This window comes from Cornus florida, unplaced genomic scaffold, assembly GCF_030987335.1.
Source record: "Cornus florida cultivar Cherokee Brave unplaced genomic scaffold, ASM3098733v1 CherokeeBrave_3.0.0_Hap2_Chr03, whole genome shotgun sequence".
NCBI lineage: Eukaryota > Viridiplantae > Streptophyta > Magnoliopsida > Cornales > Cornaceae > Cornus > Cornus florida.
In genome coordinates, this window is record NW_026775573.1 from 11,490,345 (window position 1) to 11,507,856 (window position 17,512).

Below are 17,512 nucleotides of genomic sequence, written 5' to 3' on the forward strand. Positions count from 1 at the left end.
AAAAAAATAAAATAAAAACATTGTACTATTTCGAAGATTTTGAATTATTAAGCAGTTTCAGCCACTAAGGAACTGAACTTTCTAGTAAATGTGCTACAAAGTGGAGTATTGCATTACTTATCTTCTTGGCCTAGTAAAAGAAATTTGAAGTTTGATATGCAAACCATGACTCGGAGATTGAGAAGGGACTTTTGAGCCAAATTTGTGTTAGTTGAACCAAACCCAAAAACCACAAGATAGTTACCAAATTTTGCTCTCTAATTTCAATTTTAATGACAAATATCTGGATTTTGTTAAATAAGGCATATGAGGTCCTCACGAGCTGTATTTTTCTTGTTGTGTCTCCATTATTTAATAATGACAAGTTTTTGAGCACGGTGAGTACTTAGGATATCTAACTTATCAGGTCAACTCAAAGCAGCCAACCTATCGATTCTTGATCACCATGTTTGTCACTCCTTAGCATTCTGCTATTGGTTGAATGTTCTTTCATTTCTTTTCCTGATCCTACATAGCAAAGTATACAAGGAATTTTGTTGTGGTGACATGCTGCTTTAAAATAAAATTTGCTAAAATCAATTTCTATTTCTTTGCGTTGGCATGTAATTTTATTTATTTATTTGCATGTATCTTTGTCAGTTTCCTTATGCATACAATTTTTTGTATGTCATGTATATGTAAGTGTCTGCTTATGGATACGCCCTTACTTCTATTCCCATATTCTTCAGCATTTTCAGTTCTTGATTTTCATATGCCAGATGATGATGATGATGAGATGATGGTTTTCTTATGTTTGTGCGAATAGGCAAGCATGCCAAAGCAGTATCTTCCACTTCTTGGGCAACCGATTGCTTTATATAGGTACACGCAACAACTCAACTCAAGATACTTTTTCCACAACTAATCAGGCTCAGATCAGAAACCAAGTATACTAAAATATAGTGGGTTTAAAGATTTTTCATACCGATGTTAATAGTCATTTTAATATTGTATGTGATGCATGGAACTTCAGGCAAACATGGTATAGAAACCACAAAAATGATAACTTGTTTGTTTGGTCTCTCTCTGCCCACCATCTCTACTGTTGCCTCACAAACCAATCAAAAGTTTTTACAGTGTCGAAAAAACAATTGATCCGATTCAGAGTCAAGAGAGAGAGATCTCCCATCCTACAGCTCTTATGATGAGGACATCCTCCTCTGCATAAATCTTTTTAAGTATAGATCTTCGAGACTGCACTTAAGTAAAAATTTACTCATCATTGGGGTTCCGTGGCCTTGAGAGTCCCCAAATAGGATGTCATACCAACCCTTAGTATTCCAGCCATCATCAATTGAGCACTGTTGGTGGATAAAATAGTCATGGCAGAGGAAGTATGAACCTCTCCTTGCCTGATATACTTATAAATCTGCACCATCAATATCAATAACATCATCTTTCTCCTCTTCTTCTTCTTCATACACAATGTGGACTCCTAACTCCTTTAGTTGAAATCTATTCCACAACTCCACCGAAACAACCACTTCAACCACTTCATCACCAACTTCCAACTCATTCTCAATCCTCCAATGGCTTGACAACATCATACTTTCCCCAAAACCTGGAATCCCTGTAAACGTCGGGCAATAGATCCACTTCACATCCTTGGTCTTATTGAAGGTTTTCATAATGCATAAATCCCAATACTCGTCTGTTTTGGAGGTATTCACAAGGCATTTATTCCAATACTGTGCTGCTGTCCTACCCATGTAAGGTGTATTGGCATATGCATAAACAACCCATACATTCAAGCCTCGAAACTTGAGATTAGGAAGTGAAGGAACACTGAAACATATGGAGAACATTGTACTCTTATTGCTGAACTAGACTGGAACCTCATTTCCAGGATGAAAAATGCTGAATATACCGTATTCATTCAGTCCCTGATCAATAGAAATCATAACGACAATTACAACAGGAGATAGAGATAGAGAGAGAGGGGGAAAGAGAGAGCACCTGGATGGGACCAATCATGTCCGTAAGTGTCACGTTATTGAACAATTTCACCCCACCCTTTCCCATGGATTCCAACTCAACCAAGCACAACTCTTTGATCATTTCTGCATCAATGTTCGAATGTAGATTTGTTATTATTTCCAGTGACTTGCAATTGTCTGTACTCAAAAATTGTAAACTCATTGGCAGCTCTGGAAGCAATTGAAGTCTCGTGCAACTCTTTACATTAAGTGACTTGAGCACGGTGAGACATTTGATGCTATCTGGAAGGCTACAGATCTGATTTCCGTCTAGATTCAAGTTCTGCAACAAGGATAGCCTACCAATAACCTCTGGAATGGCATCATCTGACAGATTGCAGTTTGCAAGATTCAAGCTCACTAATGAGTGTGGCAAGAAATCCAATGAAAAACTGATCGATTCCGGAGATTTTATTAGTCCAGAAACCGAAGAGAACCAGTGTGAGTGCCATGATTTTATGTCATTGCTGGTAGAGGGTAGTTGATTTATTGCAGCACCGTCTGTGTGAAGAACCTTTAAAGATTCCAATCTCGCAAAATTATTTCGGCAACTTGTCAAGCTTTGAGCAACCAGAGAGGATGAATTTCTCAAGAGACTTTAGCTGACCAATTTTTATGGGAAGATTCCTAAGATTTTTGCAGTCTTTTAGATTTAACACAACAAGTCTCCCTAATTCCCCAATGGATTCGTGAACCTCGATCAAATTTATGCAATCTTTAAGAATCAATCTCACAAGATTTGGGAGTTTTGAAAAATCGGGCGTATTGGCAAGGTCACGGGAATAACTAAGGTTGAGGTTTTTTAATGATCTGAGCACCTGTTGTCAAAAAGTATGAAATTAATTTATATGAATATTTACATTAATCCTCCATAAAAGGAAAAAGATAAATAATTTAGTAGTATTCCTTCATTCCCCTCCAAACTTGTTTCAAACTGCTATTTTGTATATCAAGAACAACCAACCTCTCTAGAATAAACTCGTTGGTCATATATTTTAAAGGAAACCTGTGCCAACACAACCATCTTAACTTCCTGGGAAATTCTTTGTAGTCTTCAGTGAGCATTGCATTATTGAGCTGGAGTATTCTTAATTGGCGCATTCTTGAAAATGCATCAGTTATTAAGTGTCCTTCATTTGAACTGGAAGATGATTCTGTCGAGGCAGAGTTTGTGGGGAGCCAAGAGAAGAAGCCTGGTCGACGGCCTGTGATGAATTGATTCCACAAGGCCATGTTAATATGTCAAGAAAATGTTCAAAACAACGTCTTTCTGAATTATCTAAGCCAACGAAAGGACATGCAAATTTAGGATGAGGCCTTCAATTGTCTCCGTGCCCTAATAAAAGAGGTTGATAAGTAACAGACCAAAAAATACATGAAAATAGACAAAGGAGGCAAATTTTTAACTGTTTTTTCTCGTAATACATTTAAGGCATCCTCATGATGCCAGACTCGGCTGCGCTTCCCAGGTCCCTTGGGTGATTCTTGACGTATAATCTTTCTTCCCATCTCTTTAATCAACTGATGCATTGTCAACTTGTTATTATCATTGATTGTTAAGTGACATCTATCGATGAGATTCTGAATCCCAACCTTTGTGCAAAAACCACATTCATCTAGTATTGTAATTATGAAATCTCTATCCTTTCTAACAAAGAAACAAGAAATGTCGAGGAATAAATTTTTGTCATGGTCATCTTGTAAAGAATCGAAGCTTATTTTGAGCTTTTTTAGGATCTGACTGTCTGGAATTGCTTCCAGTTTCTTTAATGCACTTTCCCACACCTCTACACTTCTCCCAGATAAAGAAGAACCCAAAATTTGAAGACCTAAAGGAAGTCCTCCACAATACTTTACAACCTCTTTTGTGTACTCCACGTAACCTTCAGTGGGGCGGTCTTGTCCAAAGGCATACCAACTAAAGAGCTGAAACGATTCGTCCTTATTTAATTCCTCAACCTTGTGCATCTTGTACATTTCATGAGCCTTTAATAATCTCTCATGTCTAGTTGTTATGATGATTTTACTACCAGGATAAAACCAATCTCGTATTACGAGTACTGCATTTAATTGGTCTAATTGATCTACATCATCAAGCACAAGCAGAACTCGTTTACAACAAATTGCATCTCTTATCCTAATAAGTCCTTCATTAACACACCTAATTTTTTCCATTTTTCCCCTTCAGAATATCTGAAAGAAGTTGTTTCTGCAAACAAACCAATCCATTGGGTTGTTCTGATATTTCTCTGATATTTGCCAGAAAGCAGCTGCCTTCAATCTGCTAAAATTAAGGTTATATAGAGTTTTGGCAATGGTTGTCTTGCCTATACCACCCATCCCACATATTGTCACTATGCCAACTTTGTCTGACCCATCTCGTAACCACAAATTAATGTCTTTAACATGAGAATCTATTCCAACTGGATGTGGACGAACACTCAAGACCATGGGCTTTAATTTGTTCTCGATCTCTTTAATGATCTGCTGACTAAATCTTGACTCGTACCTGTTAAGATAATTTACAAACTACTTTACTGAAAAAACAATGAAGATTGAATTTTGATACATAAAATAATATGGATTAGAAAATTAAGACGTGGTCAAGATCTTACCTTGCTCCATGGCATATAAACTTTGCACGAAAAAACTTATGGGGGCCAAATGTGGTGTTCATTTTCCAAGAAAGTACAAACTCGGACCTTAACTTAATGTTATGAAAATAAACTAACTATTGGTCTTGACATCATAAATCCTTAATTTTCTTCATGTAGAAATAGTTAAGAGATTGCGTTTTATTTTTTGCATACAACTGAACGTCGTGGAAGATACAGTAATCTTAATTTTCGTTTGTCCACACCATGGAGTATTCCTTTGGTCTGTTAATTCCTATTGATGAAAAATAATAGTTAATTCTAATTATACATATAAACAGTGACAATCTTTAGTTTTACTGATATCATATTTTTAGTTTATAAATCTCATATTTGATCATCTTCTAATTAAATTTTATAATACTCTCTTCATATGATAATCTAATATTAAATCATGAATGACTATGCATATGCCACACAAAATTAATCGCTAACAGTACCTACAAATTACTACTAAAATTGAAAATAAAGCAAACATGTCATAAGTTGAAATGAATAAGTAGTTAAATGAAAGTGCAATAAAAAAAGAAAAAAGAAAAAAAGAAGTCAATTGGTGTTTAGTTTTGACCATGTCTTGATAGAATGCCTGTATAGTTAATATCACACTGTAGATAAATCGAAAGAAAGAATTTCTATTTAAGAAAGAGATGGTAATATAAGCATCTAAAGATGCCAGTAAATAAAATAATATTCAAATCTATTAACTGTTGAACCAAACAGTTTTAAACAAAGAACTTCAAGGAGATCACCCGTGATTTAAAACCATTCCTGCCAAATCTGCAACTTCTCTCATAGCTGCCTTCCACCTCTTTATCTTGTCCATCCCTTCCTCTTTTGTTCCTTCCGTCTCTTTCTTAAATCTCTCCTCGTGTTCTGCAAATGCTTCTGCAAAACTTCCCGTCTGCTTCCTAACATGGGATGGATCCACATGGTTGAAAATGGGTAGAATAATATGACCAACGCTCTTCTTGCGATCTAGGATTTTCAGAAGTTCATCAAGGCACCATCTTGAAGATGCATAGTTTTTTGAGTAGACAATTATTGAACTCCTCGACTCTTCAATTTCCTTTATCAGTTTAGAGGAGACTCAAGTCCATTATCATCTCTAAATGTATGTATTCCGGCATGTATCAAAGCTGTATAAAGGTGATCAGTAAAGGTATTCCGGGTGTCTTCTGTTGTGCGGAAGCGTTCCCGAACAGATATACCCACAAAGATGGGATATCCAAGTAACAACTAGAATTAAAATGATAGTAAAAATAACACGCCACAAGACAGGATTTATACGTGGTTCACTTTCCCAATAGGGCTACGTCCACAGCCGATGACGATTCGTATCACTATAAAGAAGAAGATTACAAATTGAAGAACTTTTTGGTTCTTCCCCACAATAATCTCTCTTCTCACACCTCTCACTTACCACAAAGAAGACTTACACAAACACTCTCAAGAAATACCCCAAATAGTATATGGTTTACACAAAGAGGAAAACCCACCTAAAAACAAGCTTCAAGTTTCACTTGAAGATTGCACACACAAAAGGATTTTCTCACACACACAAAACCAATATACTCCCCTGATCCAAATTCACCCTTTCTTGGATGCCTCTCGGATGATTTTGGATGATGATTAGAGGTGAAGGCATTGCCTATTTATAGGCAAAGATTGGCTCCAATACATATGCAATGACATCAATTTGTAGAGTCAATACATATGCAATGACATCAATTTGTAGAGTTCAATTTAAACTCAAAATACATGTTTTCCTCAAGTCACAAATCTTGACTTGACTTGCCAAAATTTGTGCCAAATTCTAACAATCTCCACCTTGACACAAAATTCTCAGACAATACCATAACGAGTCTTACTTCATCGCAATGTGAGTAATAACGTGATTAACATCTCCAACAAAATAATCAATAAAGAATTTTAGTTAAGTTTGACTCATCCTCAAACTTAACCCTATGGCTCTTATTCTTCAACCTATGTATGCCTTATGCAGCCACAAGCATACCCCCAGTATTTTTGTCAAACTCCAAATGCTTACTAAAAGCACCATCAGAAACTCTAAGTTTGACATCTCCTTCAGCAATCTTCTCCAACCGCTCACGAACCACCGGCTGGTAATGAAAAGTCATCTTCTCTCCCTTTTGGAGAATAGGACGTCCTTGACTTTTCCTCGCATCTCTATTGTGACCAACTACTTGCCTCCCACACATCTGAATTTCACTTGAATGGACTATCTCATCGCCACCAAGATTATTGCAGGTCAATATTACACCTGTCCTCATGGGTCTGCCTCCCTGTAAGGACTGCTGCAATTTCGGTAATTAAGTTGAAATAAATTAAAAAGTTGAAAGAAAATAAGTGATTCACAATATTCTCATTCTTATTCTTTATTAATCAATCAAACATAATAAGTGATTCACAATATTCTCTTCTTTTCTTCGGCCTTGTTTCGCATCTGTAATGTTTTTGGTGTTTTTGTTGCAGATCCGTTACAGTAGCCCAAAAGTGGTCCAAAACATGTTTGTTGGGTTTTGTTTTGTTTTGTTTTGAAAAGTTGTAAAACATTTTAGAAAAAAGGCCCAAAACTTAAAACACCAAAATGGTGTTTTAAGATGATTCAGCACCGCTTGCCCAGTCCATGCACTGCATCGGAGGAAACATTTGGGCCAAACTTATAACATTGTACAACATGTATATAGGCTATGTTACATTTTAGGTCATTTGCGTCCCTTACGTTCTCTCTCCTCCTTCGTTGTTCTTTGTCGCGATTTAGGGCGATTTCACTGCATAGTGCTAACCTCGATCGATTCAAGCATTTTTTTTGCTTAAAACTACCACCAATTTGAAGCTCTTTACACTTTTGACAAAAACATAGGTTTTACAAAATCTTATTCAACAAATTTAACAACAAATCAACCGCCCAAAGTTTGAGTACTACTACATTTTAGAGAGGTAAAAGAAGGAAAGAAGTGGTATAGGTTAAAGATAGGAAAAATTACCATCAAGTTTTACTTTTTTAATTGAAAGATAAATAAGTCTTAAAAATTTTCCTTTAGAACCCTATTTTTGAGATTTATTTATTTATTTATTATTTTTTTATTTAAGCTCTAAATCATTAAAAAGATCTTCTATTGATGGTAAATTAGATATACTCTTGCTAAATTAGGTATAAAATCAAACTTTCATTTACAAAATTAGACAAAAATAAAATTGAATAAAAAGGGAAAAAATACATTAAATTGGTTTTTATAGATTAGTTAAAAAAAATTTGTACTAAAATCGGGTTGCAGAAGACTTTTTATAAGCATCAATTATTATTTAAAGCCATAATGCAATATTATTAAGCAACTAAATCTTTAGAAAAAAACTCTATATAAAAAAATTGTAGAAAGATCTATATATATAATGAACTTGTGATATTGAGCAATGGGTCTTCCAAAAGTTAAACTTCACCTGCAATGAATTGATCATTTCACTGATATTGTTGTGTTGCCTGAAGTGAGGTTTCTGCATGAAATTGAGGAGCATATCAACTTCCATATACGTATAAGAGTGCAAAACTGATGAACACATATTGCATATTAGCTTCCATATACGTATAAAAGTGCAAAACTGATGAACACATATTGCAGAGTAATATGAAATATTATTAATAAATAATGATTATTGTTCTCTTGTGGTAACCACATGTGATGGTAAATCTGCAACATCCCCTTCTTCTTGTTCATACACAATGTGGACTCCTAACTCCTTTACTTCATATTCGTACCACATTTCCACATCCACAGTCACTTCATCACCAGCTTCAATCTGATTCCCAAGCTTCCAATGGCTTACCCCTATCATATTTTCCCCCTCATCTGGAAACCCTGTTACGTTTGGGTAATAGATCCACTTCACATCTTTGGTCTTATTGAAGGTTCGAATTATAAATTCATACCAAAAGCTGTGGAAATCTCTAGAACCATGGAAATTATAAACAACGCATACATTCAAGCCTCGGATCTTGAGATTATTAGGAAGTGAAGGAACACTGAAACATATCTTATTGGCTGTTGTAGTCTTATTGCTGTACCAGGCTGGAACCTCATTTCCAGGAAGATAAATGCTGAATATACCGAATTCATACAGTCCCTGTTCCATGATAATCATAACTTCATACAACATGAGAGAGAGAGAGAGAGAGAGAGAGAGAGAGAGAGAGCGCACCTGGATAGGACCAATCAACTCATTCATTGTTATGTAATTGTACAATTTCACCTCAACCTCTTCCATGGATTCCAACTCAATCAACTCCAAATTCTTGATCATTTCTGCATCAATGTTTTGAATAGGTTCCAACCTGAACAATTTCTTTACCTCAACTACTTTCTCACAATCAGCCGCAAACCATTTCAGATCCACTGACTCCCGTTTACTCAACCAATTGGGAGGATTTGTTATTATTTCAAGTGACATGCATTGCTCTAAATTCAAGCTTTGTAAACTCATTGGTAGCTCTGGAAGCAATTGGAGTTTTGTGCATTCCCCTAAATTAAGAATCCGGAGCATGGTGAGACACTTGATGCTCTCTGGAAGGCTACAGATCGGATTTCGCCTTAGATTCAAGTGCTGCAACAGGGATAGCCTACCAAGATCCCTTGGAATGGCACCATCTGACAGATTGCAGTTTGCAAGACTCAACCTCACTAATGTGCGTGGCGAGCAATCCAATGAAGAACTGATCGATTCCGGAGGTTTTATTAGTCTAAAAACCCAAGAGATTATGTCATTGCTGGTAGAGGGTAGTTGAATTATTGCAGTAGCATCTGCATTAAAATCCTTTAAAGATTCCATCTCGCACATCTCTTCGGGCAACTCGACAAGCTTTGAGCAACCAGAGAGAATGAATTTCTCAAGCAATTTTAGCTGACCAATTTTTGTGGGAAGATTTCTAAGATTCTTGCAGTCTTTTAGATTTAACAGAACAAGTCTCTTCAATTCCCCAATGGATTCATGAACCTCCATCAAATTTATGCAATCTTTAAGAATCAAGCTCTCAAGATTAGGAACATTTGAGAAGTCAGGAGTCTTTGTAAGGTCATGGGAATGGCTAAGATTGAGGATTTTCAATGATACGAGCGACTGTCATAAAAAGTAAGAAATTGGCTAGTTTATACGAATATTTATATGAATTACCAAAGAAAGACAAGAAAAAAAAGAAAAAAGAAAAAAGAAAAAGAAAAAGGAAAGATTAAAAGAGAACTTAATATTATACCTTTTTCCCCTTCCAAACTTGTTTTAAGCTGCTATATTTCATCTCAAGAATAACTAAGCTCTCCAAAGAAAACTCACTGGGTATCTCCTTAGGAAATTGTTTGTAATTTCTAGCGAGACTTACATTATTGAGCTGGAGCAGTCTAAGATTGTGCATGCTTGAAAATGCATCAGTTTGTAAGTCTACTTCATTTGATGTGGAAGATGACTCTGTCCAGGCAGAAGTTACAGGGATCCAAGAGAAAATGTGTAGCCGACCCCGCTTCGACGAAGAGAAGCCTTGGCCACTCTGCTCCGACGAAATGCTTCGATGCAAGTTGAGGGTGAGACCTTCAATGACTTCTGTTCCCTGGTAAAGAGGACTCACAAAGTAAGCACACCATGCAACAAAAACAAGAAAAATAAACTTGCAAATCATAGTTCTTACATTTTTTTTTTCTCAATACATTCAAGGCATCTTTATGATGCCACAGCTTGCTGCACTTCCCGGATACGTTGGTGATTTCTGACGTATTATTTCTCTTCCCATTTCTTGTAGAAGCCTATGCATTCTTAGCTTGTTGGACCAATCAACAGTTAAGAGACATCTTTTAATGAGGTTGTCAATTCCAACTATTGGGTAGAATTCACAAGCTTTGAGTACTGTAATTACAAAATCTTTATTCTTTCCCACAAAAAAACAAGCAATGTCGAGGAATATTTTTCGGTCGCAGTCGTCTTCAATCAAAACTAATTTTGAGCTTTTCTATGATTTGACTCTTAGGAACTGCTTCCAATTTCTTTATTGCACTTACCCACACATCTACATTTCTTCCGGATAGAAAAGAAACCTAAAACCTCAAGAGCTAGAGGAAGCCCTTCACAATACTCTATAACCCTTTTTGAGTGCGCCATGTAAGCTTCAATGGGATGGTCTTTTCCAAAGGCATGCCAACTGAAGAGCTGTAGTGATTCATAATAATCTAATTCCTCAACTTTGTGAATCTCATACAATTTATATACCTTCAATAATTGCTCGTCTCTACATGTTATGATAATTTTGCTTCCTTGCTTAATCCAATCTTGCATTAGGAGCATTGCTTTTAATTGGTCTGGTTGATCCACGTCATCGAGAACAAGTAAAACTCTTTTTGAGGAAAGTGCTTCTTTGATCATTATGTTTCCTTCATGAACATTGCTAATTTTTACCTTTCTTCCCTTCAAAATTTTTGAAAGAAGTTGCCTCTGTAAACGGACCAAACCATCCGGCTCTTTTGATGTTTTACTTATGTCTGCAAGAAAACTGTTACCTTCAAATTTGTCGAAATTTAGGTTATACAAAGTTTTGGCAATGGTTGTCTTGCCAATGCCACCCATCCCATAAATTGCCATTATGCCAACTTTATTTGATCCATCTTGTAACCACAAATTAATGTCTTCTATGTGAGAATCCAATCCAATTGGGTATTGACAAACACTTAGGACGGTGTGATTCAATTTGTTTCCAATATCTTTAATGATTGCCTGAATAAAATTTGCCTCAGACCTACAAATTGTGATGAAAATTGAAAGAGAAAAAAGCAAACATGTTGTAATTAAGTTGAAACAAATTAAAAAGTTGAATGAAAATGCCAACACAACATCAATTTCATGCTTTCGATGTTGTCATTACAAAATATATATATATATATATATATATATATATATATATATATATATATACACACATTCATGGAAATGTTGAATATTTATGACAATTTTGAATTAATATAATTACACAATCACTAATGAGTAATGATACTCACACCAAACACTTGTAATGAATTGTCTTACCGAATTATTTTTAATTGGCTATTAATACTAAATACAATTAAGTGGAGGGTTCCACTTTTTTATTTATTGCATAATTGATCAATTAAAAGAGTAAGTCTAACAATTCATTGTAACTATTTGGTACAAGAATCATTTTCTATCACTAATTTGTTAAGAAAGCACCAAAAGAAGAAAAAACATTTGTCGCAAAATGATAATGTTCACAAATCTCATATCCAACTTGAGAAAGTAATTTCATGATAAGGGGTGGTTCATCCTTAAAGCTTCATCTGTTTTCGGACTCTTTATTTCTTTAATTTTATCCTTATAATTTCAAAGTGCTTTTATTCATTTAAAACAGCCAAAGTTGAAGTTATTGAGGCACTTTATTCTAATGATTTTTTTTTTTCTTTAGTTTTTATTTTTATTTTTTATTTTACCTTGACAAAACACACACGCGCGCACACGCGCACACACACACACAAAGAGTAAGTAGACAACACAACCCTTGGCTTAAATCATAATTTGTCTTCGGCTTAAGTCACACAATTAGTCTTTTAAAAAAATATTTGGGATTACCCTCTTTTTCACCCAAGCCAAGCTGTTAACGTTTTTGGAGAAAAAATAAAAAATAAAAACGCTGTTAACTTTTTGATTATTCAATAGACCGGCTTAGAAAAAATTTGCCAACCAGGTGCAGGAAGTTGCGGAAGGAAAATTAGGCTATTGGGCTTTAAATTGGCCAGTCTCAAGCGTGCAATCAACCTCAATTTGTGCTAGAATTGGGCCTAATCTCTTTTTGTACTGCAGGACAAATAAATAAATATATATATATATATAGGATTATTTAACTACTTGCATGATTACCTATATAACTAAATATGTTGAATTATTAAATTATATATGAACATAAATATATATGAATAATAATGCAACACTTATAAATTACGTTATTATCTAAATAATAGTATAATTTATACTATTATTAAATTATAGAACACAAATATATAAGAATAATAATACTTTATACTATTAATAAGTTAGCATTGAATATGTTCATATATACTATTAAATTATAGATACTAATCACTTATAAATTACGTTAGTATCTAACTACTTACTGTTATTATGTGTAATTAAACTAATATTTATAAAAATGACTCCAACAATGTTCATTTTAAAAAATCATTGAAAGTTTTAACGACATTAGTTTTATTTACTGTAAAGAAACAGGTTCTGAGGACATATGGTGTCCTAATAATAGGTTATAAAAGCACGCCATCAAATGTTCTCAACCCCACATCATCTTTGAGACTTAATGAGTAGAATAATAAGACTTTAGGTTAGAGAAGGCAATTTGATTTTTAGCTTTTACAAGCCAATCACATCTCTTGATGTTGAATTTAAATTTAATTTATTAATAATAAATTAAAAAAAGAAGAAAAGAAAAGCTTTCGGCCATGTAAATGGACCGTTTGGCAACCTCCAAAAGAGCATGAGTCATTTGGAGGATGGGATTTCAATCTCTCTCCATCTCACTCGTCTTTTAATTCATGGGCTAAGGAGTTATAATAGACCCAAAACCGGCATTGGTTGAGTTGGGTTACTAATTGGGCCTGGCCTAATATTGAAAGCTAAGCCCAGGTCCACCCCCATCCTATTAGTTTATTAGGCCAGGCTGCTTCTCTGACCTTGGACGTCCTTTTAATGGTGGTATGAATGGTGTTATTGTATTTTCATTCAATAAATAGGTTAATATAAATAATTAGGATTACAGAAAAATTCTAGTTGTAAAGGCTCGAAAATTAAGAGAAAACGATCTTAGAAGAAAGGAACCTAAAAAGTTTCATGTGGAAATTTATAATTTGACTTTTGAACTTCAATTTGTGAATAAAAAAAATTCTAAAATGACTAAATATAATTTCTAATCGTTAGTAAAGTTTTGGGACAATTAAAACTTGTATCATGTTTTAAGTAGTATAATTTATAAATAAAATGGAGGGACATTAATAAAAGTATCTAAAGACATGCAGCTAAGGAATTGAGTACTTGAACCAAATGACGTCAAAGAAAGGAGGCAGGAGCTTACTCATCTTTTCCTAACACATGCGCTGCCAAACCTGCAACTTCTTCCAAAGCTTTCCTCTAGCTTCTAATCCTGATTATTCCCTCCTCTTTTTTTTCATTAGACTTCGACTTCGATTTCAATCTCTCTTCGTGTTCTGCAAATGCATCTCCAAAACTTCCCTTTAGCCACCTTAGATCAGATGGATCCACATGGTAGAACACGGGTACAATCATATGACCAACACTCCTCCTGTGCTCAAGCATCCTTAGAAGTTCATTAAGGCACCATGTTGAAAATGCATAGTCTTTTGAGAAGACAATTATTAAAATCCTTGATTCATCGATTGCCTTTATCAGTTCTAAGGCGATATGATCTCCTCTTCCAAGTTCATCATGATCTCTAAATGTGTGTATTCCTGCATTTAGTAGACCTATATGTAAGTGATCGGAAAAGGTTGTCCAAGTGTCTTTGCCTCGAAAACTCAAGAAAATATGACAAAAACTCTTGAGGAGGCTTCTTGAGATCCCATAGTAGCCATCAAATAAAGAACAAGGAGATGAAGAAGTACTGCTGTACAAAATCTTTATAATCACAGCACAACCAATATTTGTATATATAAGATGTCAAAAAAATAAAATAAATAAATAAACAAACAGTATTATGTACTGAATATTTGAAATAAGCAAAATTAATTAGATCCTATACATTTCCTACATAAGCAAAATACTAAAAAGAAGAAAAATAATAATAATAATAATAAATAAACTATATTATGTAATGAATATTTGAAATAAACAAAATTAATTAGATCCTATTCATTTCCTACATAAGCAAAATACTTAAAAAAAAAAAAATAAATAAATGCAGTCTAATAAATTATACATAAAGCATCGGATAAATGGAAAGCACGTGACAAAAAGTGCAGATATACAAATGCTTTAAATTGGCTCCACAAATATTGTAGCTGTAGCTGAACTCAATAAACCAACAAAATTTTATGTCAATCATTTGAGATCAACATTTGATGCATCCAAAACAAGAAACAGAATTATATGATTTCAATTCATTTACGATTTTGAACAATCAATCCAATGTATAATAAATAAATAAATAAATAAGGAAATCTTATTGGTGTTTCTGGTACATAAATCTTTCAAATCATATAAACCAAAATAAAATAGCTAAAAGACTAATTAACTTATAGTTATTAAAAATTTATGTAGTTAACTAAGTTGTGACACTGAGCAATAGGTCTTTCAAAAAGATACAAGAACGTTACCTGTATTAGATGATTGATCGATTCCCAAAAAGATTGAGATTGTTTTGTTGATTGAAGAAGAGAAAGAGAGAGAGAGTAGTGAGCAAGATAATTAAAGATTGAAGGTAAAGTCTGAAATGGTAGAAAAAGAAGGGAGGAAATTAAAGGAAAGAAGCATATACAGGTGGCATCCACCAAACGAGTTCAAATGTGCTTCTCTCTGTTTGAGACGAAGCAAATAATTAATACGCACCTAAATCTTCATACGCAGTCAAATATATATGGTTCAGAAAATGAAACCAAATCATGCGACAACACCAAAATACTTGCCTGAGAACACCACAAACCTTGGGAGAACATATAATGTTCATCAAGTTTTGATCAAACATTAGTTAATTGAGCCACAAATACCTAATAGATTCAATCGGACTGGTTTTCATTTTCAAGAATATATCATAGAATCTAAACAAAATGTATATTTATTATATACACACACATGCAATCATGCGTAATTCGTTTCTGTCCATAAATGTAGGGTTTTCGAAATTATATATAAATATATATATATGCACAGAGAGAGAGAGAGATTCATATATCCATGAATGAAAGCTTACCCTGGTTGTGATGGAACTGATCGCCCTCTGCTTTGTTAAATTTGATGATTCCAGAGAAACAAAATAGAGAGAAATTGCAACCTTAAAGCACGGAATTGCTTTGTGTACGAGCTGCGAAGTTGTAATTCCAGAGAGAGAGAGAGAGAGAGAGTCCTGGAGTAGGAAGAGATGCCTAGAGTGAGAGAGTGATTTCGTGATTTTTCTGGTGACTGAGTGTGCCTGTTTTTGTGAAGGTCTTTTTTTAAATATCGTGAATGGTATTAGCGCCAAATATATTGTAATATAGATAAATTGTTTGGACTAATCGGATTATTTTATATTGTCAATTATAAGGACTGCCATATTTATACAATTTTTAATTATAATTAAGACTCATCACGGGAAACGAAATAATTTTTTTTTTAAGAATTGTTTCACAAATCTAACTAAAATTTGCGTGACTCTAATAATTAGTGTAAAAAAATAAAAATAAAACTCTTATTATTATTTAAGAAAATAAATTAAAAAAAAAATTAATAAGATAAAAATGATAAGTAGTTTAAAAGTTTTATTTGGGCGAATAGACAATAATGTTTAGCTACTACCTCAGTCAGAAAAAATAATTACTAATTAATTGATGCGTAAGTTTATTTATTTATTTATTTAATAAAAAACAGTATATATATATATATATATATATATATATGTCTTTTTCTTAATCCGTGGTCCATAAAAGACTTGAGTAAGTGGTTACAAAAGGGAATAGAGACGGTTCCAAAAGGGCATTGAGTCAACGGTTTCTTTCTTGCAATTTCAAGGGAGTAAGATGTCGTGGTCGTTTAGTTGATTTGGTGAGGTTTTAAATATTCCCGTTTTTCTTAACGTTTTGCAAGGGCAAACATGTAGTGATGCCAGTTTTTAAAATTTTTGACTTTTGAGTAATGATGACCATTTTTTCAAAATTAGTCTTATTGACACTGACTTTTGTAAAATACACTTGGAACTTTTCATACCTATAACATCATAACATGTTAAATAATCTCGTTCTGTTGTAGAGCATTAAAGCCTTTAAATTAGAATCAGTAGAATCTGGAAAAAAAAATTTGTTAAATTTTCGGCAACTATGAATCAATTTTTTTTTTTTTTTTTTTTTTTTTTTATCAATTCTACCAATACTAATTCTCATGTTTTAATTCCATGCAATTGAACATAACCTAAAAATTTATCTTAATATTATACTGTGTTGCAAATGTGTTGTAAGAGCATCTCCGTTGTCTATATATATATATTTGTGTAAATCTGATTTGTTATAATAGATTTATTTTTAACTCCCGCCATTGTTTTATACTTTTTTGTAAAAATATATTTGCCAATAAGAAACAATCACGTGTCATGCCCAAAATCCCATATAACTTTTATAAAGTTACTTAATATAGGGTTGATTCATTAATGGAATAAGAAAAGAGGGATGAGAGACAAAATATATTGACAAAATTAGATTTTTGTTTAATTGATTGATAATATTTTTGGGATAATATTATATATGAAGAAGAAGAAGAGGAGAAAGATGATGTTATTCATATTGATGGTGTAGATTTATCAGTATATCAGGCAAGGAGAGGTTCATACTTCCTCTGCCATGACTATTTTATCCACCAACAGTGCTCAATTGATGATGGTTGGAATACTAAGGGTTGGTATGACATCCTATTTGGGGACTCTCTAGCCCACGGAGCCCCAATGATGAGTAAATTTTTACTTTAGCGCAATCTCAAAAATCTCTACTTAAAAAGATTTATGTAGGAGGATGGCATTCGAGAATATGACCTATTCAATACTCACTTTTGATTTCAACTCAAAAGTGAGAG

General features: G+C 33.8%; 2 protein-coding genes and 1 pseudogene across 2 annotated transcripts; all 3 read right to left on the reverse strand.

The window, feature by feature from the left end:
• Nucleotides 1-1,862: 1,862 nt before the first annotated feature.
• On the reverse strand, nucleotides 1,863-6,960 carry LOC132301107 (TMV resistance protein N-like; annotated as a pseudogene).
• A 1,381-nt stretch (nucleotides 6,961-8,341) lies between these two features.
• Nucleotides 8,342-10,352, reverse strand: LOC132301108 (disease resistance protein RPV1-like). Its single transcript, XM_059798388.1, has 2 exons — nucleotides 9,936-10,352; nucleotides 8,342-9,802 (listed from the first exon to the last, which is right to left on the reverse strand). The coding sequence occupies exons 1-2, from the start codon at nucleotides 10,350-10,352 to the stop codon at nucleotides 8,342-8,344; spliced, it is 1,878 nt and encodes a 625-aa protein (XP_059654371.1).
• Nucleotides 10,353-10,363: 11 nt separating this feature from the next.
• Nucleotides 10,364-11,473, reverse strand: LOC132299468 (disease resistance protein RUN1-like). The gene has a single exon (XM_059796102.1). The coding sequence runs from the start codon at nucleotides 11,303-11,305 to the stop codon at nucleotides 10,694-10,696; it is 612 nt and encodes a 203-aa protein (XP_059652085.1). The 5' UTR covers nucleotides 11,306-11,473; the 3' UTR covers nucleotides 10,364-10,693.
• Nucleotides 11,474-17,512: the final 6,039 nt, after the last annotated feature.

Coding starts and splice junctions, on each gene's coding strand:
- LOC132301108 (XM_059798388.1), bottom strand. CDS start 10,352: ATGATTTGCAAGTTTATTTTTCTTGTTTTTGTTGCATGGTGTGCTTAC. Junction 9,803..9,935: donor AAGTTTGGAAGGGGAAAAAG/GTATAATATTAA, acceptor TTTTTATGACAG/TCGCTCGTATCATTGAAAAT.
- LOC132299468 (XM_059796102.1), bottom strand. CDS start 11,305: ATGGCAATTTATGGGATGGGTGGCATTGGCAAGACAACCATTGCCAAA.